The sequence below is a fragment of the Staurois parvus genome, unplaced genomic scaffold (genome assembly GCF_062004578.1).
Source record: "Staurois parvus isolate SC_StPar_1 unplaced genomic scaffold, SC_StPar_1.0 ptg000070l, whole genome shotgun sequence".
NCBI classification, from domain to species: domain Eukaryota; kingdom Metazoa; phylum Chordata; class Amphibia; order Anura; family Ranidae; genus Staurois; species Staurois parvus.
The window spans coordinates 1,409,637-1,435,000 of NW_028317866.1; the positions used below are offsets into that span (position 1 = coordinate 1,409,637).

The 25,364-nt window shown below is 40.7% G+C and overlaps 1 protein-coding gene across 5 annotated transcripts in view; it reads left to right on the forward strand.

The window, feature by feature from the left end:
- The window catches only part of USP34 (ubiquitin specific peptidase 34), a 244,271-nt gene that overhangs the window by 217,025 nt on the left and 1,882 nt on the right, over window positions 1–25,364 (forward strand). For 4 of the 5 annotated variants that reach the window (XM_089669184.1, XM_089669185.1, XM_089669186.1 and 1 more), the window contains 9 exons: window positions 436–562; window positions 714–821; window positions 4,290–4,394; window positions 7,872–7,996; window positions 10,236–10,359; window positions 12,889–12,968; window positions 14,674–14,814; window positions 14,903–15,046; window positions 16,789–16,948. In XM_089669184.1, the coding sequence (XP_089525310.1) occupies window positions 436–562; window positions 714–821; window positions 4,290–4,394; window positions 7,872–7,996; window positions 10,236–10,359; window positions 12,889–12,968; window positions 14,674–14,814; window positions 14,903–15,046; window positions 16,789–16,948 (1,114 nt within the window). The remainder of the gene's footprint in view (window positions 1–435; window positions 563–713; window positions 822–4,289; window positions 4,395–7,871; window positions 7,997–10,235; window positions 10,360–12,888; window positions 12,969–14,673; window positions 14,815–14,902; window positions 15,047–16,788; window positions 16,949–25,364) is intronic. The other variant, XM_089669187.1, reaches the window with a different exon arrangement.

Here is a 25,364-nt window from a genome sequence, read left to right on the forward strand (position 1 = left end):
ACTCCTGTCAAGTTTTTATTGTGGTCTGTGTCACTGCTAGGTAGTGTTCACCCTCTATACTATCTATTAGGAGGAATATTCAAAACGAATCTTAGAAAGTATTATTTTACTGAAATGTACTTGGTGCTTGGACTTCCAGCAGAACTGGTAAGTCTGTCAAAAGTAGGTTGATTCTAACATGCTTGGGACAAACATAGATCTATACTCTGGCAAAAAAAAAAGTTTTAAAAAATGGGGCAGTCTTTTTGCCAGCCCTCTCATATTCTATGCATGTGTCCTGGTGGAGCCACTGTCACCGAGACAGAAGGTGATGGGAAATGATAGCATTTAAAATTTTTCACCAGAACAATAAACATTCCATATTTTGTTTTTCTTCTGTAAATGCTACTATTTCTAATGAAGAAGATTGTAACTAGAACTGTTTTGTATTCACAGTCTTTTAACACTTTGCATATGATGTACCATGAAGCTACAGCCTGCCATGTGACTGGAGACTTAGTGGAGCTTTTGTCCATATTCCTGTCTGTCCTCAAGTCCACACGTCCCTATCTACAGAGAAAAGGTGGGACAGGACTCTTCTGAATATTATATATAATGTGTGGGAGGGTATTGATCCAAATAGGATATGCATAGTGAAGCTGCATATATCATGGGGAGCACATCCAGATTGTTTGTATTGTATTCACAGGTTCTGATTTCTTTTGTTTTCACAGATGTTAAGCAGGCCCTGATTCAGTGGCAGGAACGAATTGAATTTGCTCACAAACTCTTAACCTTGTTAAATTCCTACAGTCCTCCAGAACTGCGAAATGCCTGCATAGGTAAACCATCTCCTCATGCGGTTCATTTACAAACTGTAAACTAATCACAAGGTTGGATCCAGAGGGAAGTGGCATTTGACAATAGATAAAAAATCTGAAGACTTCCTTATTCCCAGAAATTATCATACATTTCATGCCTCTCATTTTCTACCATTTTTAAAGTTCCCTGGACATTTTTTGAGCAGCAAAATTCAGTTAATTTTATGGTATATTTCATTTATTTTACTGCCTTTTAAGCAAAGCATTTGACATACAAAAAAGATGCCCGTTAGAGCTATATGTCAACTGAAATAAAATGCTGCCAAAGATATAGTTAGAGTGATTGTAAAGCTTTACATAACATACATGTCATACTTGCCTGTTGTGTGCATTGGTTTTGCACAGAGCAGCTCCAATCTTCTCAGGTGCTCTACCAGCAGCCCCCTCCGCACGCACAGGGCCCACCATAGAATTCCGCTTCCTTTGGGGGCACTTGTGCATGCTTGAGCCTGAGCCAGGGTGTGTGTGTCTATTCAGACTCACAGCCTGACTCGGCCAAGCCCCTTGCTCTCTGCCCATAGGTTTTGAGTGACGGCAGCAGGAGTCAGTGGCTCCCACTGTTCTCAGCCAATCCTGTGAGAGTGGGAAGAGGGGAGAAGAGCTGCTGCAGATGTGCACTTCACTGGATCAAGATTGGTCTTGGGTAAGTATTTGGGGGCTGCACAGGAGCTACTAATGAAATATTTTTACCTTAAAGCAGAGAATGTAAAACCTTTTATATTTACAACCACTTTGTTTCATCACAAAAAAATGTAAGTGTCTTGTAGCTTTGGCAGATTTGGCTTATCTAAATTTTTTGCCTGCAATGATCATGGAACTGGGGACAGATATTTTTTTTTGCTTTAACATATTGCTCATGAAGGGCAACTTACTAAAACTGCATGGTGCAGAACTGTATAGAAACCAATCAGCTTTCAGGTTTTATTGTCAAAGCTTAATTGAACAAGCTGAAATTAGAATCTGATTGGCTACCATGCACAGCTGCACCAGATTCTCAGTGCACCAGTTTTAGTAAGGGCTCGTTCACACTTGACTGTTTTACCAACGCTTGCCAAACGCCCCTATAGCGTTTGACAAGCGTTGGTCCGGCGTTTGCGGAGCGTTTTTTAACGCTTTTTTTAGCGGCGGTTGCTAGGCGTTTGCCGAGCGTTAAAAATGTCCTACAAACGCCTATAATGAAGTTTGAATGGTGTTACCGCTTCGCGAACGCCCCGCAACCACGTCCGCACCGCCGGCCGGGCGTTTGCAGAGCGGCACCATGAACTAGACTAGAATAGGAGGCTTCAACGCTTCCTTACTCGACAGAGGCATCCGTTTTGCCTCAACGCTAACGCTCCCGTTAGAACAGCACCATGTGCTGCAACGTGCAGAATTGTCCGAGGCGTTTGGGAAGCGGTAAAAATGCTTCCCAAACGCTTCTCTGCCGCCTGCACACAACGCTAGTGTGAACGTAGCCTAAGTCTCCTCCAGTGTGTTTAGTAAATTGATAGTGATCAGTGGTTAGAGGCCAGTGTTGTCTACAGCAGTTTTTTTGGCAGCCCTGTATATATACTCATAAAGTCATGGCTAAAAGTATTGGCACCCCTGCATTTCTGTCAGATAATGCACCAAATCGCCCAGAAAATTGTTTCAATTACAAATGTTTAGGCATTCTCATGTTTGTTTCTTTTGTTTGTATTGGTATGACACAAAAAAGTAAACAACAAAAAGCCAAATCTGACACATTCCACATAAAACCCCCAAAAACGGACTGGACAAAATCATTGACACCTTCTCAAAACTGGAAGAAATAATTGCATTCCAAGTTTGTGATGCTCCTGTAATTTGTAATTAAACTCACCTGTATCAATTAATAGGTGCTGACAATATAGAAAACACACCAGCAACCAGTAAAAATGGTGAAAAATTGACTCAACCTTTCTGTTGTGTGTCTCTGTATGACACATGGAGCATGGAGAAGAGAGAGAGTAGCAAAGAATTGTCTGAGGGTTTGACAACAAAAATTGTGGAAAAGCATGGACAATCTCTAAGTTACTATCTCCAGAGATCGTAATATTCCTGTGTTCACTGTGCACAGCAATGTCAAGAAGTTTACAGCCCGTGGCACTGCAGCTAATCTCCCTGGACGTGGACGAAAGAGAAGATTTGATCAAAGATTGCAATGAAGGATTGTTTGAATGGTGGCTAAAGAACCTCAATCAACTTCCAGACAAATTCAAGCTGACCTTCAGGCACAGGGTAAAACTGTGTCAGCTTGCACTATATGTGGCCATCTGAATGAAAAGGGACGCTATGGTAGGAGACCCAGGAGGACCCCACTGCTGACACAGAAACATAAGAAAGCCAAATTGTAATTTGTCAAAACATACCTGAGGAAGCCAAAATCCTTTTTGGGAGAATGTGCTGTGGACGGATGAAACAAAATTACAGCTTTTCGATAAAGCCCATCATTCTACTGTTTTCAGAAAAATAAATGAGGCCTTTAAAGGAAAGCATACAGTCCCTACAGTCAAATGTGGTGGAGGTCCACTGATGTTTTGGGGTTGCTTTAGGCATCGGATGTCTTGACCATGTGCATGGTATTATGAAATCTGAAGACAAAGAATTCTGGGGTGCAATGTAGGGCCCAGTGTTAGAAAGTTGGATCTCCGTCAGAGGTCAAGGGTTTTAAAGCAGGACAATGACCCAAAACACATGCACCCAGAAATGCTTTATGACAAAGTGCTGGAGAGTACTGAACTGGCCAGCAATGAGTCCAGATCTCAATCCCATAGAGCACCTGTGGAGAGATCTCAAAACTGCAGTTGGGAAGAGGATTCCTTCCAATCTGAGAGACCTGGAGCAGTTGGTGAAAGAAGAGTGGTCCGAAATTCCAGTAGAGAGATGGAAGAAACTCATTGTTACAGGAAGTGACTGATTTCAGTTATTTTTTCCAAGGGGTGTGCTACCAAATATTAAATTGAGGGTGCCAATAATTTTGTCCAGTCCATTTTTGGGGATTTGTGTGGGATGTGTCAGATTTGGTTTTTTATTTCTCCACTTTTTTGTGTCATACCAATACACACAAAAGTAATAAACATGAGAATGCCTAAACATTTGTAATTGCAACAATTTTCTGGGCGAAGTGGTGCGTTATCTGACAGCAATGCAGGGGTGCCAATATTTTTGGCCATGACTGTATGTATGCTCATATGCAAGCTCCTGTGTTCTTTTAGGCAGCAAAAGTGGTTAATTGCATGTATGAGCATTCCCCCAAACATTTAGGTGTATAATGTTGTTGTTGTGCTTTTATCACTGATCATATGAAATTGTTTCCAGCTTTTAGATAGATTATCCCATGTTTTTGGTGTTACTATCTATTTTTACATTGTGTAGTTGTGTGCCTTTTTTTCACAGAATTGTAACAGGTTACTTCTGTATTGTTTTTAGATGTCCTAAAAGAACTCGTGCTGTTGAGTCCTCATGATTTTTTGCACACACTTGTTCCATTTTTACAGCACAACCATTGTACATACCATCATAGCAACATCCCAAGTAAGTGTTTTTTTTAATTATTATTATTTTATTTTATTTTCTTTACTAAATAGGAAAAAATATTCATTCAGCCTAAAAATGTTAGATCCTATTAAGACAATCTCCAGCTGTATTATCGATCTATATCCATTTTGTATTAAATCCAGTTTAAAAACATTTTACCCCTCTCAAGATTAGTATTTTGCAGCCTCACTGCAAAGTATTTTTCCAGACACAGATCCGCTGTTAAAACTGTAAAGGCAATTTTCAGACATACTTGTGGTATTCTGTCCAAGAATCTATTCAAATTCGTGCAAGATTGATCTGTTTTTTGTTTATTTTTTAATCTGAACACAAAATCGGAACACAAAATGGGCATACAGGTGAAACTCGAAAAATTACCACATTCATAAGATCACAAACATTAATAAATAAATCGTTAGTTATATACTACTACTGGCTGGGCTCAAACAAACTCAAAAAATTAGAATATTGTGCAAAAGTTCATTTATTTCAGTAATGCAACTTAAAAGGTGAGACTAATATATGAGATAGACTCATTACATGCAAAGCAAGATAGTTCAAGCTGTGATTTGTAATAATTGTGATGATTATGGCTTACAGCTCATGAAAACCCCAAATCCACAATCTCAGAAAATTATAATATTACATGCAATCAATAAAACAAGGATTGTACATTAAAACAATATTGGACCTCTGAAAAGTAGAAGCATACATATGTACTTAGTACTTGGTTTGGGCCCCTTTTGCAGCAATTACTGCCTCAATGCGGCGTGGCATGGAAGCTATCAGCCTGTGGCACTGCTGAGGTGTTATGCAAGACCAGGATGCTTCAATAGCGGTCTTCAGCTCTTCTGCATTGTTCGGTCTCAAGTCTCTCATCTTTCTCTTGGCAATGTCCCATAGATTCTCTATGGGTCAGGCCAGGCGCGTTTGCTGGCCAATCAAGCACAGTAATCTCACGGTCATTGAACCAGGTTTTGGTGCTTTTGGCAGTGTGGGCAGGTGCCAAGTCCTGCTGGAAAATTAAGTCAGCATCCCCATAAAGCTTTTCTGTGGAAGGAAGCATGAAGTGCTCCAAAATCTCTTGGTAGATAGCTGCGTTGACCCTGGACTTAATGAAGCACAGTGGACCAACACCAGCAGATGACATGGCTCCCCAAATCAACACAGACTGTGAAAACTTCACACTGGACTTCAAGCATCTTGCAGTGTGTGCCTCTCCATTCTTCCTCCATACTCTGGGTCCTTGGTTTCCAAATGAGATGCAAAAGTTGCTCTCATCAGAAAAGAGGACTTTGGACCACTGAGCAACAGACTAGGTTTCTTTTTCTTTAGCCCAGGTAAGACGCTTCTGACATTTTTTGTTGTTCAGGAGCGGCTTGACAAGAGGAATACGACATTTGAAGCCCATGTCCAGGATCCGTCTGTGTGTGGTGGCTCTTGATGCACTGACTTCAGCCTCAGTCCACTCCTTATGAAAGTCCCCGACACTTTTGAATGGCCTTTCCTGACAATCCTCTCCAGGCTGCGGTCATCCCTGCTGCTTGTGCACCTTTTTCTTCTACACTTTTCCCTTCCACATAACTTTCTATTAATGTGCTTTGATACAGCACTTTGGGAACATCCAACTTCTTTTGCAATTACCTTTTGAGGCTTTCCCTCCTTATGGAGGGTGTCAATGATGGTTTTCTGCACAACTGTCAGGTCAGCAGTCTTTCCCATGATTGTGATTCCTACTGAACCAGACTGAGAGACCATTTAAAGGCTCAGGAACCCTTTGCAGGTGTTATGGCTTAATTAGCTGATTAGAGTGGGACACTTTGAGCCTAGAATATTGCACCTTTTCACAATATTCTAATTTTCTGAGATTGTGGATTTGGGGTTTTCATGAGCTGTAAGCCATAATTATCACAATTATGACAAATCACGGCTTGAACTATCTTGCTTTGCATGTAATGAGTCTATCTCATATATTAGTTTCACCTTTTAAGTTGCATTACTGAAATAAATGAACTTTTGCACGATATTCTAATTTTTTGAGTTTGTTTGAGCCCAGCCAGTAGTAGTATATAACTAACGATTTATTTATTAATGTTTGTGATCTTATGAATGTGGTACCTATCTTTGTGATATATACACTATATTGGGACAGCCCTCCAAATCCATTGGATTCAGGTGTTCCAATCTCCTCCATGGCCATGGGTGTATAAAATCAAGCACCTAGGCATGCGGACTGCTTCTACAAACAGAAAGGATAGGTCGCTCTCAGGAGCTCAGTGAATTCAAGCGTGGTATCATGATAGGTTGCCACCTGTGCAATAAGTCCATCCATGAAATTTCCTTGCTGCTAAATATTCCACGCTCAACTGTTAGTGGTATTATACCAAAGTGGAAGCAACTGGGAACAACTGTAACTCAGCCACAAAGTGGTAGGCCACATGAAATGACAGAACGGGGTCAGCGCATGCTGAAGCACACAGTGCATAGATGTCGCAAACTGTCTGCAGAATCAATAACTACAAACCTCCAAACTTCATGTGGCGTTCAGATTACCACAACAGTGCATAGAGAGCTTCATGGAATGGGGTTTCATGGCCAGGCAGCTGCATCCAAGCATTACTTCGCCAAGTGCAATGCGAAGCGTCGGATGCAGTGGTGTAAAGCACTCTGCCACTGGACTCTAAAGCAATGGAGACGTGTTCTCTGGAGTGACGAATCATGCTTCTCTGTCTGCCAATCCGATGGACATGTCTAAGTTTCATGGTTGCCAGGAGAATGGTACTTGCCGGACTGCATTGTGCCAAGTGTAAAGTCTGCTGGGATTATGGTGTGGGGTTGTTTTTCAGGTGTTGGGCTTGGCCCCTTAGTTCCAGTGAAGAGAACTCTTAAGGCATCAGCATACCAAGACATTTTGGACAATTTCATGCTCCCAACTTTGTGGGAACAGTTTGGGGATGGCCCCTTCCTGTTCCAACATGACTGCGCACCAGTGCACAAAGCAAGGTCCTTAGAGAAATGGATGAGTGAGTTTAGGGTGGAGGAACTTGACTGGCCTGCACAGAGTCCTGACCCCAGCCCAATAGAACACCTTTGGAATGCATCAGAGTGGAGACTGGGAGAGGGATGCTGGTAACTCTTGGAAATGGGGTAATTATATTTCAATGCACATGTTTTAACTGTTTATTACCAAATATATAATCAGGGATTACTTGTGAAAGTCCTAGGCTGGTCAGGTTATCTGCTTGTCTCCACCCCTTTCTGTAAATAATAAAGATTGGTCCCACTTCCTGTCCCCTTTAGTATGATGGACAGCCTTATCAACAGGGATGTTCAGGTGATGGTAGGTGGTGGCTGTTTTGGAATGCGTAACAATGTGACAAATGCATAACAATAGCCTTTCCATATATCTAGATTTAAATCCCAGGTTTATTACTGATTTATTTAAATTATTCTGTTCCTTTTTGTTTTTTTCAGTGTCTCTTGGTCCATACTTCCCGTGCCGTGAAAATATGAAACTCATTGGAGGAAAAAGCAATATTCGCCCCCCTCGTCCAGAGCTTAACATGTGCCTCTTGCCCACAATGGTTGAATCCAGCAAGGTGGGTAAATATAGAAGAGTACAAAACGTGAAAACTTCCTCCCCGTTGTCTTTTCTGGCCAAGGAGCATAACATTTTTTTAAAAAATGTTATTGTATCTGTTTATATAGGGATGTACTGTGAAATCTTCAGGGGAGTAAAGCTTAGATCCATAGTTTTACAATTCCTTATTGAGCTGCATTACTATAGGCAACAAGATAGCCAGCTGTCTGGTAATTTAGAGAGCACTAGTAAAAATCCGCACTGAAATCTTTATAGGATTTTAAAGAATGCTGGGAGATCCCAGCATCCTCTCAGCCTCCTTCTTCCTACTCTTCGAGGAAAATAACAACAAGGCTGCACCTTTCAAGCCTTCTTATGGAACTGAGAGATTTGATAGAGCTGAACAATTGGTGCACTTTCATAGATTTTTTCCCCCAAAATTAGTAAAAGTTTGTTGTACACACCAAGAGTTACAAGTAATCAGTACATGATATTACCGTAGTGAACAAAAAAGGTGCCTTACTGTGGTGTGCACCAAATTCTGGAGTTTAACTTGCACTCCATTGTCAGAGAAATTTACTATATATGAAATAAGAAAAGCTTTATAAAATAAGGTCATTCATATTTGAACTTCATGCTGCCAGACATTTCATAAATTACAGATGAACTACTCGTGAAGTTGCGTTCATTGTGCACTTTTCTCTTTGTGACCAATATCGCTCGGCCACAAAGTATCACGACTCCTAAACTTCACCTGTATTTCAACTTAAAATGCCTTTTGAGAAATTAAATCTGAAACAGAAATATAGCAGTCATAATATACTATGCATGTTATTTCTAATATTTATAGTAGTGACTATAACATTTTTAACCACTAGCCTACCGGGCACTTATACCCCCTTTCTTACCAGGCCAATTTTCAACTTTCAGCGCTGTCACACTTTGAATGACAATTGCGCGGTCATGCATCATTGTACCCATATGAAATTTTTATAATTTTTTTCTCACAAATAGAGCTTTATTTTGGTGGTATTTAATCACCATTTGGGGTTTTACTTTTTGCGCTATAAACAAAAAAAGAGCAAAAAATTAAAAAAAAAAAAAAGGTTTCTTTGTTTCTATTATAAAATTTTGCAAACAGGTAATTTTTCTCCTTCACTGATGTGCGTTGATAAGGCTGCACTGATAGGCAGCACTGATGGGCACTGATAGGCAGCACTGATAGGTAGCACTAATGAGGTGGCACGGATAGGCGGCATTGATAGGCGGCACTGATGATGGGTACTGGCTATCTGCGGTCGGCAACTGGTTAAATAGCCAAACCTCTATCTCCAGACAAGACATTAGTTCTCAGTTATTCGTTAAAAGTGCTCAGTTTTTGTTACATTCTTAGTTTGATTGTAAAGTATAAATCAAGGCAGTTTGCTTGTTCTGGGTATTGTTTATATTGTTTAAATATTGAGGGCTGGTTCACACCAGAAAACACAGTGCGTTTTTGACATTCTATTCATTTCAGTAGGCAGCCAAACTTGCAGAAATGCACAGAAAGTACAGTAGGCATGAGTTTTTACAATGCGCTGCACCAAACCACTTTGTACTGTGCCCTGAAACAAGTATGCATATATGGAGAGTCCATAATAGCCATGCCTATCCGTTTGCTTTAATATTTTGAATCACTGACCTCAAGTATGCAAAAATAAGCACTTCTATCATCCAATTTGGCAATGGGTAGCTTCAGTGTTTTCTTCTCTGTAAGATTGCAGTTTTGTGCTTATGGGAGCTGTAAAGACGTTTTAGGTAATGGCAGAGTGCATTCTAATCAGATTTGTAAGCGATACATCACTCTATATAAGTAGATGAAAAAAAAAAAAAACACAACTATAAATGGGACAAAAAAAAGATTGCAATAAAAGTAGTGCAAATAGAATGCCTCATTTATTTGACTAAAGGAATTAATTTAGGATGTAGATATAAAATAGAATAGAAGCTCTCCGATACTAACTTCATTGAGACTCTTCTTTCTTCCACCATCTGACAAAACTCAGTCTCTTCTGTCAGCCTCTCACAAGCCCAACAGTACCTCTGCCTTTGTCACCAGCTAATCTCAGATTTCTCTTAACCTCTTTCAAGCCCCACATCTTCTAACGTCCTACAAGTTACACCTTTCTTTCTGTGTGAGGATTTACCACATTTATCATTATTCAATCATTGGTCCTAACCTATAAAACCTGTTTTATTATTGCTCTTTTATTTTTTAGGGTAAAGATGATGTATATGACCGCATGCTGCTAGATTACTTATCTTCATATCACCAGTTTATTCATCTCCTTTGCCGTGTAGCAATCAATTGTGAGAAGTTTACCGAAGCTTTGATAAAGCTGAGTAAGTAAATCTTCTTAAATAGACATATAGTCACATAGTTTAAATAAATCATCGGTACATATGTGGGGTCCTTGGTGTACAAGTATTTCTTGTTAGTATTACCAGAGTAGAGTATTTTCTGTGTGTATGACTTGTATGTTGGAAGTTCATTTCACTTCTTGAACAGCTATAATTTAAGTATGGTTGTCCTTTACCAGGCAGGTTGTACTCAGAATGGTGGGGGATTCATCTAATATAATTTATAAAAAGTACAGTTGTCCTTTAGGAGTTGAGACTGTACTGTTTCAAATACAAGCACTGTATCTGATGGAGAAGCACAAAACCCAAGAAAAAGTACTTACAATAGGATAAAGGCCCAGTTCCCCAGCCAGTATAGTGGGGTCACTGTATAAAAAATACATACAATATTATAAAATCTAGTGGGTATACTGGGTCCCGTGTTAAGTGTAGACCAAGGGTATATAGAGGGTGGCCAGACAAGACGAGCTGAGGCAAAAAAACTACTAACATAAAAAGGAGCAGCAGCCTAGAAGGGCAACATTCCACTCCAGGGAGAAATCATAGTGGTTGTATTTCAAATAAGAGAGAAAATTAACATCACTAAAAAAAAGGAAAGGCAGAAGCAAGGAACGGGTGAAATGAGAATGGCAGAGAGAAGTGGAGGAAAAAGGGGTAAAGCATGAGGCCAGAATAACACAAGGGCAACTGTAGAGTTGTGAGCAATGTAGGATATACATTCAGGTCCATATATATTTGGACACAGGCACAATTTTAGTTTTGTTTTCAGGTATTTACCAAAACATATTCAAGCTATAGTTATATAATGGATATGGGCTGAAAGTGCAGACTCTCAGGTTTAATTTGAGGGTATGTACATCCAAATTGGAGGAAGGGTTTATGAATTACAGCTCCTAAAAGTAGCCATCCCCCCTTTTTCAAGGGACCAAAAGTAATTGGACAATTGAATCAAAAGCTGTTTCATGGCCAGGTGTGGGCTACTCCTTCGTTATTTCTTCAACAATTAAGCAGGTAAAAGGTCTGGAGTTGATTCTAAGTGTGGTATTTGCATTTGGAATCTATTGCTTTGAACCTACATCATGCGTTCAAAGGAGCTGTCCATGCAAGTGAAACAGGCCATTGTAAGGCTTCAAAATCTAAACAAATCCATCAGAGAGATCGCAACAACATTAGAAGTGGCCAAATCAGCAGTTTGGTACATTCTGAGGAAAGAAGAACACACTAGTGAGTTCAGCAACCTAAAGCGGCATGGATGACCATGGAAGACAATAGTTGTGGATGATCACAGGATCCTCTCTATGGTAAAGAAAAACCCATTCACAAAATCCAGACAAGTGAAGGACTCTCTACAGGAGGTGGGCGTATCATTGTCAAAGTCTACAATCGAGAGAAGACTTCACAAGAGCAAATACAGAGGGTTCACCACAAGGTGCAAACCATTCATAACCCTGAAGCATAAAAAGCCAGATTAGACTTTGCCAAAAAACATCTAAAAAAGCCAGACCAGTTCTAAAAAAGCATTCTTTGGACGGATGAAATAAAGATTAATCTTAATCAGAATGACGGGAAGAAAAAAATGTGGAGAAGGCTTGGAACAGTTCATGATCCAAAGCACCCAACATCATCTGTAAAACATGGTGGAGGCAGTGTGATGGCATGGGCATGCATGGCTTCCAGTGGCACTGGGTCATTGGTGTTTATTGATGATGTGACAGAAGCAGCCGGATGAATTCTGCAGTGTTTAGAGATATACTGTCAGCCCAGATTCAGCCAAATGCAGCAAAGTTGATTGGACGGCGCTTCACATCTGTAGATGGACAATGATCCAAAACACACTGCAAAAGCAACCCAGGAGCTTTTGAAGGAAAAGTGGAATATTCTACAATGGCAGAGTCAGTCACCTGATCTCAACCCAATTGAGCATGCATTTCACTTGTTGAAGGCAAAACTAAAGGCAGAAAGACCCACAAAGAACAACTGAAGACAGCTGGAGTTAGAGCCTGGCTAAGCATCAGAAAGGAGGAAACCCAGTCTTTGGTAATGTCCATGGGTTCCAGACTTCAGGCAGTCATTGCCAGTAAAGGATTCTCAACAAAATATTAAAAAGGAACATTTTATTTAGGATTATATTCAATTGTCCAATTACATTTCAGCCCCTGAAAATGGAGGGACTGTATATAAAAATAGTTGCAGTTCCAAAAATTTGTACTTGTTATTTATGTTCAACCCCTTGAATTAAAGCTGAAAGTCTACACTTCAAATTAATTTGGATTGTTTTGTTTTAATTTATTCTGGTGGCATACAGAGCCATAAGTATGAAAATTGTGCCTGTGTCCAAATATATATGGACCTAACTGTATATATTTGTGAGTTTCTGGCATCCGAAGTGCCCCAGACTTTGAGAAATTTGTCATGGGTATCCAAGAGGATGCTAGACCATTTTCCATCAATCATGCAGCCATGCATTTTGTCATTTTCAAGTTTGAACAAAATTTTTTACCTTCTTTACAGGTATCCTAATTGCATATGAAGGGCTCTCATTACATCTTGCATTATTTCCTAAACTCTGGACAGAATTATGCCAAACACAGGTATGTTAATCAGCTGCATGATAAGTAACAAGTAAGTCTTAAAATGCACATTGTACGAAGATGCACATGATCCAAACATCTGCCAAGTAATAGTTTTTAAATAAGTTCAAGTTTGTAAAGAAAAATTTATTATAAATGCACATCTTTTTGCAGGTAAAACGTGCATTTATTTCTTACATTGCAGCCTTTAAAGCATTGTTAGCTACGATCAGCAGATTGCAGGTCCAGTGCTAAGATCCTGCAGACTCTAAATAAGCTGTCGGCCCGTACGGGCAGGCAATTATTGAATGGGAGGAAGAACTACAAGCTGTTAGTCACAGTGGCTGACAGTATTTGTAGTCTGATTCATTTACTGATCAAGAAACTGTGAATGATGCGGCTGTGTGGGAACAGCTCCGCATGGCTGCACTGTTATCAAATTGTCAGTGGTTACAGAGTGAAGATCCCTACCCGTTGTCCCAAAGTGGGGAGTGCTGGCAGCGGAAGGTGCCTGCATAGTAGCATGTTACACCCTAAATATAGGTGTAACATGCTCCTAAGGTGAACTTAGCCTTTTAGTTCTATTTCTGTGACCATTTAAAATGGACGTAAACTCCCATTGGACACTTTTACCTACAGGTAAGCTTATAATAAAGCTTACCTGTGGGAACAAGGAATGTCCCCTAAACATGCACCATTTAGGAGATATTCAGTGTCCCTGCAGCTGATGACGTCATCGGCACATGCGCGCTGAAGGAACGGCAAACTTGTGCTGTTCCTTTAGAGTTTTGTGCCACGTCCGAGACTCCCGCGCACATGCGCCAGGAGTGATGTCATCACAGCTTGGCCAATCAAGCAGCCAGAGCCCACAAACCGGAAAAAAAAGACCCAGTGAAGATGGAAGCCCTGTCAGCGGTGTCAGCGCGCCGCTGGAAGGGTTCATTATAAGGTATGTCTTTAATAATGTGCTAGTATGCGATGCATACTAGCACATTGACATTTTTCAGGGAAATTTTTTTTCTTTTGGCAGTTTACTACCGCCTTAAATGAGGCACTGATTTGGGGACCTTGTCTTCACAAAATGAAAAACATGCCATTCCTTTTGCTATCACATCTAACTATATCTGTGAGAAGCTCCCACTCTCCTATAACATTTCCCTCAATTTATTTAGATGGCAGCTGTGAAAACTCCGACAGGAAATCAGATTTTAAAGGTAATGTCAGCTTTGCAATAGTCTGTCTGGGTACAGTGCCTTTCCAGAATAGCTGGAATTATACTCTTTGACTCTGCAGTCAGCCAATAGAAAAAAATAAATGGCCCCAGCCAATAGGGAAAGGAAGGATGAAGAAGTGATAGTAAGTGGATTTCTGTACACGGAGTTTTCACAGCTGCTAGCTTGGTACTGCTGGAGATCTGTGGCACAGGAAAGGGTGCAGCACAGCACTTGTATGTATTAATCTTTGGGCAGACAGGTGTATGGGGTTATATGCTCTGTCTGTAGCAAGTTGTAGTAACACAAGAGACTTTGTAGAAAGAACCATTTTATAAACCCCTGAGGGGACACCATTAACACTGCATATGACCTTTAATCCCTTGGTTATATATGCACCTAGCATGCTTTTACAGTTTCGAGATTTCGTTCTTTCTCATGAAATTAATTACTGCATGAGCTGAGGCTCTAGAACTGTGTTTTGTTTCCTAATCTCTGGATCTCTAAAAATGCAGACTCCACTGGCAAAAAACTGCATCAAGTTGCTGTGCGAGGATCCTGTTTTTGCAGAATATATTAAAAGTATTCTAGTGGATGAGCGCGTTTTCATCAACAACAATGTGGTATACACATTTCTCACTCATTTCCTGGTAAAGGTATGTATGACAGGTGTCTTTTGTAGGATTAGCTGTCACTTTCTTATAAACGTTTGTATACAGTGATTTCTTTTCCCTTCCCTCACAGGTTCAAAATCAGGTCTTCTCAGAAACCAACTGTGCAAGCCTCATTAACACCATTATTACACATGTCATTAATCAGTATCAAAATGTGGAGTCTGATTTTATCAGCAGGATTGAAATTTCCAAAGCAAGCAGCACTTTAAATGGGGTAAGGCAGCAGGCTTTTAAACTAAAGTTAAACTTTTTTTTTTTTTTTTTTTTTAGATTAGGCTGGAAAAGGGAGAGGAACGTGTCTCTAAAGAGGACACACCATTTAAAAACATGCGTTTTTTCATCACTTCTTGGCTTTTGACAGTTGCCAACTCAACAGATGTCCTTTCAGGAAGATTTCCCTTTGACGTTCTGATCTGCAACAACTGTAGAATTTAGGAGTGGTTGTAAACCTCAGACATGAAATATGAACAAAGCATATCCCTCTATAGTGTGTACTTGTCTCAATCTGGAGTACTAAGTGTCATTTCTGTCTGCTGCCTTGTTCCTCTGCTATCAGCATGAATCGCTTCAATGGATGTAGGGGACAAACGGCTGTAGATAGCCAGGTACAACTTATCTGGAAGGATTTGTTTCATTTGTGTGTCACCTGAGGCCGGTCACTTCACTGGGTATATATAAGGGTTTACAACCACTTTAAGGTAGTAGTTGCAATTTTTTATGTTGCATAATATTTGCTCAGCTATTTATAAAACACATATTTTCAAGAAAAATATAATAAAATGAATTTTCGTGCAAACAGACTCAATATGATACACATTTTTTTTTGGTAAAATATAAAAGATGAGGTTGCGTTAAGTGGATACCAAACATGTCAAGTCTTAGTGTGCGCCCATGATATTGCAAACAACTATGGTACCCAAAAATCCTCCATAAGCAATGCTTTGAAAGCCACTACAGCTCCTCAGTCTAGAGTTAACTGTGAGCTCTGGTGCTGGAATTATTGCTCTCATGTTTAGGTTCACAGCGATGCCTCCAAGTGTGGAGCAGTTGCGGGTTACATACATATGCGTACCCTGTGTGCACTTTGCATTGTAGGTGAGTGTAGGTCAACAGGAGTTACGTATTAGTTTCTTTTGTTTTTGTTTTGTTTTTTTTAAAATATATTTTATGATTATTTTTTTAATATACCTTTAGAGCTATCACAACAGGTTAACAAACCCTCATTTGATAGCATTGAGCAGGAGACAGGTCCTCTTTATGGAGACATTGGGGTCTATTAGAGCTCCAATGTCTCCCCTGCCCTCCAGAGCAACTAACCAAGCACAGATTGGTTAGATGCTTCCCTGGCTGTATCAGCCAGGGAGTAACAGCTCTGATACCGGAAGTGATGAAATCATCATTGCTTCCGGCTTAATTCACTGCAAGGGAAATCAAGGAATGGATTGCTCGCCATTCTGAAGCCAGTTATTGTGGTCCAGGTGTGTCGTAAGAGCGGGAGAGCTCAGGAACCACGCTGCCCCCACACTGTAAAAGCCACCTGGATCTTTTCTTACTTTGCAGCCGGGTGCCAGCCATGAGGGACGTGCACACAAGCTGTTGGCTGCCCCTGCAGCAGCTATCAGCTTGTGTTTGACCATTCACTATTGTATGTCTAAAAATCTGAACTGGTTAAAGAGAACAGAGTGGTCTTAATGTCTTGTTCTTTTTTTTTTTTTTTTTTTTTCCCCTTTTAAAATGTTTAACAAAGGGCTTGTTCTATGGCTATGTAATCATTCAGTGGCTTACACTTTGCTATCAGTTATGTGAAGAATTCAATTAGTAATTTACTAATTTATTACATCAGCACTTGCATTGCCAGTGAAAATTGTACCCTTTTTTTTTTTCTGCACAGCAGTGCATGTTTTTAATGGTTTTATTGTTGTAATAGCTTCTTCCCCTTCACCTTCTGCCCTTTAGGATCTCAGAGCATTGACTCTGCTCCTCTCGGTTCACACTCCAAAACAGATCAACCCAGCCTTAATACCAACTTTACAAGATCTCTTAAGCAAATGTAGAGCCTGCCAGCAGCAAAGAACCTCATTACAAGAGCAAGAATCCAAAGAAGGTAAAACAAAAGGTCAGTAATAAATTGGCTTTTTCTCTTGGTAGCTGGAGGCTGTCAAGGAGATTTCTGCCTCAGTTGCATGTATTCACTTTCCAGTTTACCAGAGGGAAAAAGTATACATCTCACTCCTAAACTTTTTCTTTTTATATGAATGCTGCTCTTCCAGGTATGAAAATAGAAGTATTCATCAACCAGGCAAACTTGGGAACCAAAAAAACAGTATGCTTAAGTAGTTGAGGACACTGTGTGGGCTACAAACGTCCTAAAAAACTTCTTCAAAGTGTGTAATAAAATAGAATGGTGTCTTGCATGGTGAGAGTGCATACAGGCCATGGCGGTTGAGTACATTACTTATTGTTTTCTTTGAAACAATTGTACCTGCTAATTCCATGTCTTTCTGAAGCTCTCCACAAGTTGTCCTTGGCTCTTTGTCAACTCTAATAATTCTTTTCACTCCTCTGTCAGAAATCTTGCAAGGAGCACCTGGTCGTGGCCAGTTTTTGGTGAAATGATGTTCTTTACACTTCCGGATTATGGCCCCAACAGTGCTCACTGGAATATTCAGAAGTTTAAAAATCATTCTGTAACAAATGCCATCAGTATTTTGTGCAGGGAAAAAAAAAAAGTTGCAAAGGTCTTGAGAGCTCTGTTTACTTTTACCTATCATGAGATGAGGCCATCAGTTGAGATTGAACCAGCTGATATTCATTTGCACTGACAAGGGGCAGGATTGCTTTCTAACTTAACTTAATTTCTGAATGTATTGAGTTTTAGTTTCTTTGTATGTATTTCATGGGTTGTTACTGACATGGTGAAAATTTCATGTCAATAGCAGCTTTAAAAATATATTTACCTAGAAAAATGGTGATGTGTTCAATACTTATTTTACTGTGTGTGTTTGTGTGTATGAATGAATACATACACACACGCACGCTCTGCTCAAAAAAATTAAAGGAACACTTGGAAAACACATCAGTTCTCAATGGGGAAAAATATGCTGGATATCTATACTGATATGGACTGGGTAATGTGTTAGGAACGTAAGGATGCCTCATTGTTTGATTTTTAGCGTGTCTTGGAATTCACCATCAAACTGAAAAAATGATGCAGCAGGCTAGTCCATTTTGCTGTAATTTCATTGCAGCAACTCAGAATGGTACTCAGAAGTTTGTATGGCCTCCACGTTCTTGTATGCATGCCTGACAACATCGGGGAATGCTCCTAATGAGATGATGGATGGTGTACTGGGGTATTTCCTCCCAGATCTGGACCAGGTCAGCCCTGAGCTCCTGGACAGTCTGTAGTGCAACCTGCGGTGTCGGATGGACCTAAACTTGATATCCCAGAGGTGTTCTATTAGATTTATGTCAGGCGAGCGTGGGGGCCATTCAATGGTATCAATTCCTTCATCCTCCAGGAACTACCTGCCTCACCACATGAGGCCAGGCATTGTCGTGCACCAGGAGGAAACCAGGACCCACTGCACCAGCGTAGGGTCTAACAATGGGTCCAAGGATTTCATGCCGATACCTAATGGCAGCCAGGGTGCCATTGTCTAGCCTGTAAAGGTCTGTGTCCCTCCATGGATATGCCTCCCCAGACCATCACTGACCCACCACTAAAATGGTAATGAAGAACGATGTTATAGGCAGCATAACGTTCTCCACAGCTTCTCCAGACCTTTTCACGTCTGTCACATGTGCTCAGGGTGAACCTGCTCTCATCTGTGAAAAGCACACGGCGCCAGTAGCCGACCTGCCAATTCTGGTATTCAATGGCAAATGCCAATCGAGCTCTATGGTGTCGGCAGCGAGCACAGGGCCCACTAGAGGACGTCAGGCCCTCAGGCCACTCGCATGAAGTCTGTTTCTCCATGCTTGGTCAGACATTCACACCAGTGGCTTTCTGGAGGTTAATTTGTAGGGCTCTGGCAGTGCTCATCCTGTTCCTCCTTGCACAAAGGAGCAGATACCGGTCTTGCTGATGGGTTAAGGACCTTCTAAGGCCCTGTCTAGCTCTCCTAGAGTAACTGCCTGTTTCCTGGAATCTCCTCCATGCTCTTGAGACTGTGCTGGGAGACACAGCAAACCTGGCAATGGCACACATTGATGTGCCATCCTGGAGGAGTTGGACTGCCTGTGCAACCTCTGTAGGGTCCAGGTATCGCCTCATGCGACAAGTAGTGACACTGGCCCTAGCCAAATGCAAAACTAGTGAAAAATGGTCAGCAAAGATGAGTAGGGAAAAAAATGTCAGTGCCTCCACCTGTAAAATCATTCCTGTTTTTGGGGTTGTCTCTAGTGCACCTGTTGTTAATTTCATTAACACCAAAGCAGCTGAAACTGATTAACAGCCCCCTCTGCTACTTAACTGACCAGATTAATATCTCAGGAGTTTAATTGACTTGATGCTATACTCTGATTAAAAAGTGTTCCTTTAATTTTTTGAGCTCTGTGTGTGTGTACAGTATCTCACAGAAGTGAGTACACCCCTTACATTTTTGTAAATATTTTATTATATCTTTTCATGTGACTACATTGTAGCAAAGTGTCATTTCTTCAGTGTTGAGTAGTGAGTGTACAGCTTGTATAACAGTATAAATTTGCTGTCCCCTCAAAATAATTCAACACACAGCCATTAATGTGTAAACCACTGGAAACAAAAGTGAGTACACCCCTAGTTGAAAATGTCCAAAATGGGACCAAAGTGTCAATATTTTGTGTGGCCACCATTATTTTCCAGCACTGCCTTAACCCTCTTGGGCAGAGCTTCACAGGTTGCCACTGGAATCCTCTTCCACTCCTCCATGACGACATCACGGAGCTGGTGGATGTTAGAGACTTTGCGCTCCTCCACCTTCCATTAGAGGATGTCCCACAGATGCTCGATAGGGTTTAGGTCTGGAGACATGCTTGGCCAGTCCGTCACCTTTACCCTCAGCTTCTTTAACAAGGTAGCGGTCGTCTTCAAGGTGTGTTTGGGGTCGTTATCATGTTGGAATACTGCCCTGCGGCCCAGTCTCTGAAGTGAGGGGATCATGCTTCAGTATGTCATATTACATGTTGGCATTCATGGCTCCCTCAATGAACTGTAGCTCCCCAGTGCCGGCAGCACTCATGCAGCCTCAGACCATGACACTCCCACCAACATGCTTGACTGTAGGCAAGACACACTTGTCTTTGTACACCTCACCTGGTTGCTGCCACACACGCTTGACACCATCTGAACCAAATAAGTTTATCTTGGCCTCATCAGACCACAGGACATGGTTCCAGTAATCCATGTCCTTAGTCTGCTTGTCTTCAGCAAACTGTTTGTGGGCTTTCTTGTGCATCATCTTTAGAAGAGGGTTCCTTCTGGAATGACAGCCATGCAGACCAATTTGATGCAGTGTGCAGCGTATGGTCTGAGCACTGACAGGCTGACCCCCCACCCCTTCAACCTCTGCAGCAATACTGGCAGCACTCAAACGTCTATTTCCCAAAGACAACCTCTGGATATGACACTGAGCACATGCACTCAACTTCTTTAGTTGACCATGGCGAGGCCTGTTCTCAGTGGAACCTCCTGTGTCCTGTTAAACCGCTGTATGGCCTGGGCCACCATGCTGCAGCTCAGTTTCAGGGTCTTTGCACTCTTCTTATAGCCTGGGACATCTTTATGTAGAGCAACAATTCTTTTTTTCAGATCCTCAGAGAGTTCTTTGCCATGAGGTGCCATGTTGAACTTACAGTGACCAGTATGAGAGAGTGAGAGCGATAACACCAAATTTAACACACCTGCTCCCCATTCACACCTGAGACCTTGTACCGCTAACGAGTCACATGACAGCTGGGAGGGAAAATGGCTATTAGGGCCCAATTTTGACATTTTCACGTAGGGTTGTATTCACTTTTGTTGCCAGTGGTTTAGACGTTATTGGCTGTGTGTTTATTTTGAGGGGACAGCAAATTTACACTGTTACACAAGCTGTACACTCACTACTTCACATTGTAGCAAAGTGTCATTTCTCCAGTGTTGTCACATGAAAAGATATAATAAAATATTTACAAAAATATGAGGGGTGGACTCACTTCTGTGAGATATATGTGTGTGTGTGTGTGTGTGTGTGTAACAATGTGCGCCATCAAACTAGTGAATAAGCTAATAAAAAATAGCTGCTGTAAAAACACTTAAAAGGTGATCCCACACTTAAAACATACATAGTTAGTGTTGCGCTAACTCACATAAACATAATAGTCCATAAACAGATTCAAACGCGATAGTTCCATCAAAATATGAAATATAAATGTACATATAAAGTGCTTGAATGGTGAAAATCAAATAATGTGCTTGAATAGTGAAGAATCACTATGATGTGCTCCAGATAAATAAAGTCTATTTGAAAAACACAGTGCTGCACTTTAACTCAGTGTTTCTCCACCTAAAAATATATATGGATGGCCGCTCACCTACTACCGTGGACCCATAAATTAATACAGTTCATCCAAGCATGGTAATAGCAGAGAGCTGATGACAGGCACCCCTTCAATGACAGTATAAACGGGACTCTTCTAAGCTTAACTCCACATATAGAAAGAACAGAGGACATCTCCCATAGTGTAATACTGTTTTAATTCCACATAAAATAATTCCAGAGTGTCACTCACATGATAGAGGCAGTAACATAGCGATTTGCAATTCAAAACTGAATCTGTTTATGGGCTATTATGTTTATATGAGTTAGCGCAACACTATGTATTAATATAGATATATATGTTAAGTCCATATATATTTGGACACAGGCACAATTTTTGATTTTGTTCAGGTATTTACCAAAACATATTCAAACTGATAGTTATATAATGGATATGGACTGAATGTGCAAACTCTCAGGTTTAATTTGAGGGTATGTACATCTAAATTGGAGGAAAGGTTTAGGAATTACAGCTCTTAAAAGTAGCCATCCCCCCTTTTTCAAGGGACCAAAAGTAATTGGACAATTGCATCAAAAACTGTTTCATGGCCAGGTGTGGGCTACTCCATTATTTCTTTATCAGTTAAGCAGGTAAAAGGTCTGGAGTTGATTCCAAGTGTGGTATTTGTAATTGGAATCTATTGCTGTTAACCTACATCATGCGTTCAAAGGAGCTGTCCATGCAAGTGAAACAGGCCATTGTAAGGCTTCAAAAACAAAACAAATCCATCAGAGAGATAGCAGCAACATTAGGAGTGGCCAAATCAACAGTTTGGTACATTCTGAGGAAAGAACGCAATGGTGAACTCTGCAACATAAAAAAGGCATGGACGTCCACGGAAGACAACAGTGGTGGTTGATCGCAGGATCCTCTCTATGATAAAGAAAAACCCATTCACAACATCCAGACAAGTGAAGGACACTGTCCAGTAGGTGGGCATATCGTTGTCAAAGTCTGCAATCAACAGAAGACTTCACGAGAGCAAATACAGAGGGTTCACCACAAGGTGCAAACCATTCATAAGTCTGAAGAATAGAAAAGCCAGATTCGACTTTGCCAGTTCTGGAAAAGCATTCTTTGGACAGATGAAACTAAGATTAATCTGTACCAGAATGACGGGAAGAAAAATGTGTGGAGAAGGCTTGGAACAGCTCATGAGCCAAAGCACACAAAGTCATTGTAAAACATAGCGGAGGCAGGGTGATGACATGGGCATGCATGGCTTCCAGTGGCACTGGATCAATGGTGTTTATTGATGATGTGACAGAAGCAGCCGGATGAATTCTGCAATGTTTATAGATACACTGTCACCCCAGATTCATCCAAATGCAGCAAAGTTGATTGGATGGTGCTTCGCAGTACAGATGGACAATGAACCAAAATACACTGCAAAAACAACCCAGGAGCTTTTGAAGGAAAAGAAGTGGAATATTCTGCAATGGCCGAGTCAGTCACCTGATCTCAACCCAATTGAGCATGCATTTCACTTGCTGAAGGCAGAACTAAAGGCAGAAAGACCCACAAACAAAGAAAAACTGAAGACCGCTGCATTTAAAGCCTGGAAAAGCATCAGAATGGAGGAAACCCAGTCTAGTAATGTCCATGGGTTCCAGACTTCAGGCAGTCATTGCCAGTAAAGGATTCTCAAATAATATTAAAAATGAACATTTTATTTATGATTATATTCAATTGTCCTATTACTTTTGGTCCCTTGCAAAAGGGGGGATGGCTATTCTTAAGAGTTTGGATGTACATACCCTCAAATTAAATGTAGGAGTGTGCACTTTCAGGCCATATCCATTATATTACCTATAGCTTGATTTTGGTAAATACCTGAAAAAAACTAAAATTGTGCCTGTGTCCAAATATATATGGACCTGTGTGTGTAATATATATATATAAATATATATATATATATATATATATATATATATATACACACACACACATACGCACACACATTCAAAAGTTTGCATACCCTCTGAGAATTAGTAATATACAGTTTGTACCATTTTTCAAAGAAAACATGATTGAGCAGGCATAACACATTACTTTTATTTCTTATGGGAATCCTATTTAATTGTGTGTCATAAAAGAATGGCACATTCATAACACGAAACATGGCAACAAGTAAACCAATGAAATGACCCCTGTACAAAATGTTCAAAAGTCTGCATACAGTTAGTTCTTGATACTGTGTATTGCCCCTTTTAGCATCAATGACAGTGTGCAGTCTTTTGTAATAGTAGTCTACGAGGCCCCAAATTCTTGCAGCTGGTATAGCTGCCCATTCGTCTTGGCAAAATGCCTCTAGGTCATGCAAAGTCTTTGGTCGTCTTGCATGAACTGCACGTTTGATCTCCCCAGAGTGGCTTGATGATATTAAGATCAGGAGACTGTGGCCACTCCAGAACCTTCACCTTCTGCTGCTGTAGGGTCAGCTGGGAGGGTCAGTTTGTGCTTGTTGTGCAATGCAAAATGCCAGTATTTTCTGATAACATGCTGCATTCATCTTGCCATCAATTTTCTCAAGATTCCCTATACATTCGGAGCTCACACACCCCCAAAAACATTGAGCCACCATCATGTAGGGATGGTATTCTTGTCGCTATAGACTTGTTGAGCTCTCTCTAAATATAGCACTTATGGTTGTGTCCATAAAGCTTTATTTTAGTCTCATTACTCTAAATTAGTGTGCCAGAAGATGTGAGGCATGTCAAGGTGTTGTCGGGCATATTGTAACTGGCCATTTTTACGGCATTGACTTCTTTTTGACAACTCGACCATGCAGCTCATTTTTGTTTAAGTTTCGTCGTATTGTGCTCCTTAAAACAACCACACCGTCTTTTACCAGAGCAGTCTGTATTTCTCCTGAGGTTACCTGTGGGTTTTTCTTTGTATCCCGAACAATTTGTCTGGCAGTTGTGGCTGCAATCTTTCTTGGTCCACCTGACCTTGGCTTGGTATCAAGAGGTCCCCATATTTTCCACTTATTAGTGATACAACACTACTAACTGGCATGTTCAAGTCTTTAGATATCATCTTTTTATTTCCTTTTCCATCTTTATAAAGTTCCATTATTTTATTGCACAGTTCGTTTGACAGTTCTTTTCTGCTCCTAATAGCTCTCTATCTTGCCTGCTCAATGCATCATCATGAGAGCTAACAAACTCATTGACAATTTCTACATTGACACGAATTGCAATTTAAAAAGACACAGATGTGGAAAATTAACCCTTAATTGCCATTTTAACCCGTGTGTGTCACCTTGTGTGTCTGTGCCAAGGCCAAACATTCCAGGGTATGTAAACTTTTGATCATGGCCATTTGCCTACTTTTAAATTATAACAACAGAAATCACCCAAACAACTGTGTGATAATAAATGGCTTCATATAATCACTGTCCTTCAATAAGCGGTTTTTTTGGCATGATCAGTCATATTTTCAATATTAATGTCATAATTTCACAATTTCTGCCAGGGTATGCAAACTTTTGAGCACAAGTGTGTGTGTGTGTGTGTGTGTGTGTGTGTGTCTACCTATCTATCTTTCATTTTACATTTTGTCATCATGCAGAAATGTAAAAATTGCAATTAATACAGTTTAATGATTACAAAATCTAAATTCAGCTAATGTACCTGTGTTTCACTTTGTATCAGCCGCTTGCAATGCCCTGTACAGTAAAATTCAGATTGGGAGATGGAGGGGCCACACTAGGAGTCAATCAGATTTGCTGAATGCTCATGTGCGAACAAGAAACATGCTAAATTGAGAAGTGATCAGAGGAATGACTGCATCTGTCTACCGCTTCTATATTGTTCAGTCACATGATGGGGGCAGGGAGATAACCATGCTGTGCTGCTTAAAGGGGAACTATACTCACCTCGGCTCCAGCAAATGCAGCATGCCAGAAGTCCCCATCTGGCTTCTGACATCTTCAGGCGACCAGCTTCCGGGTCTTGATTGCAGGT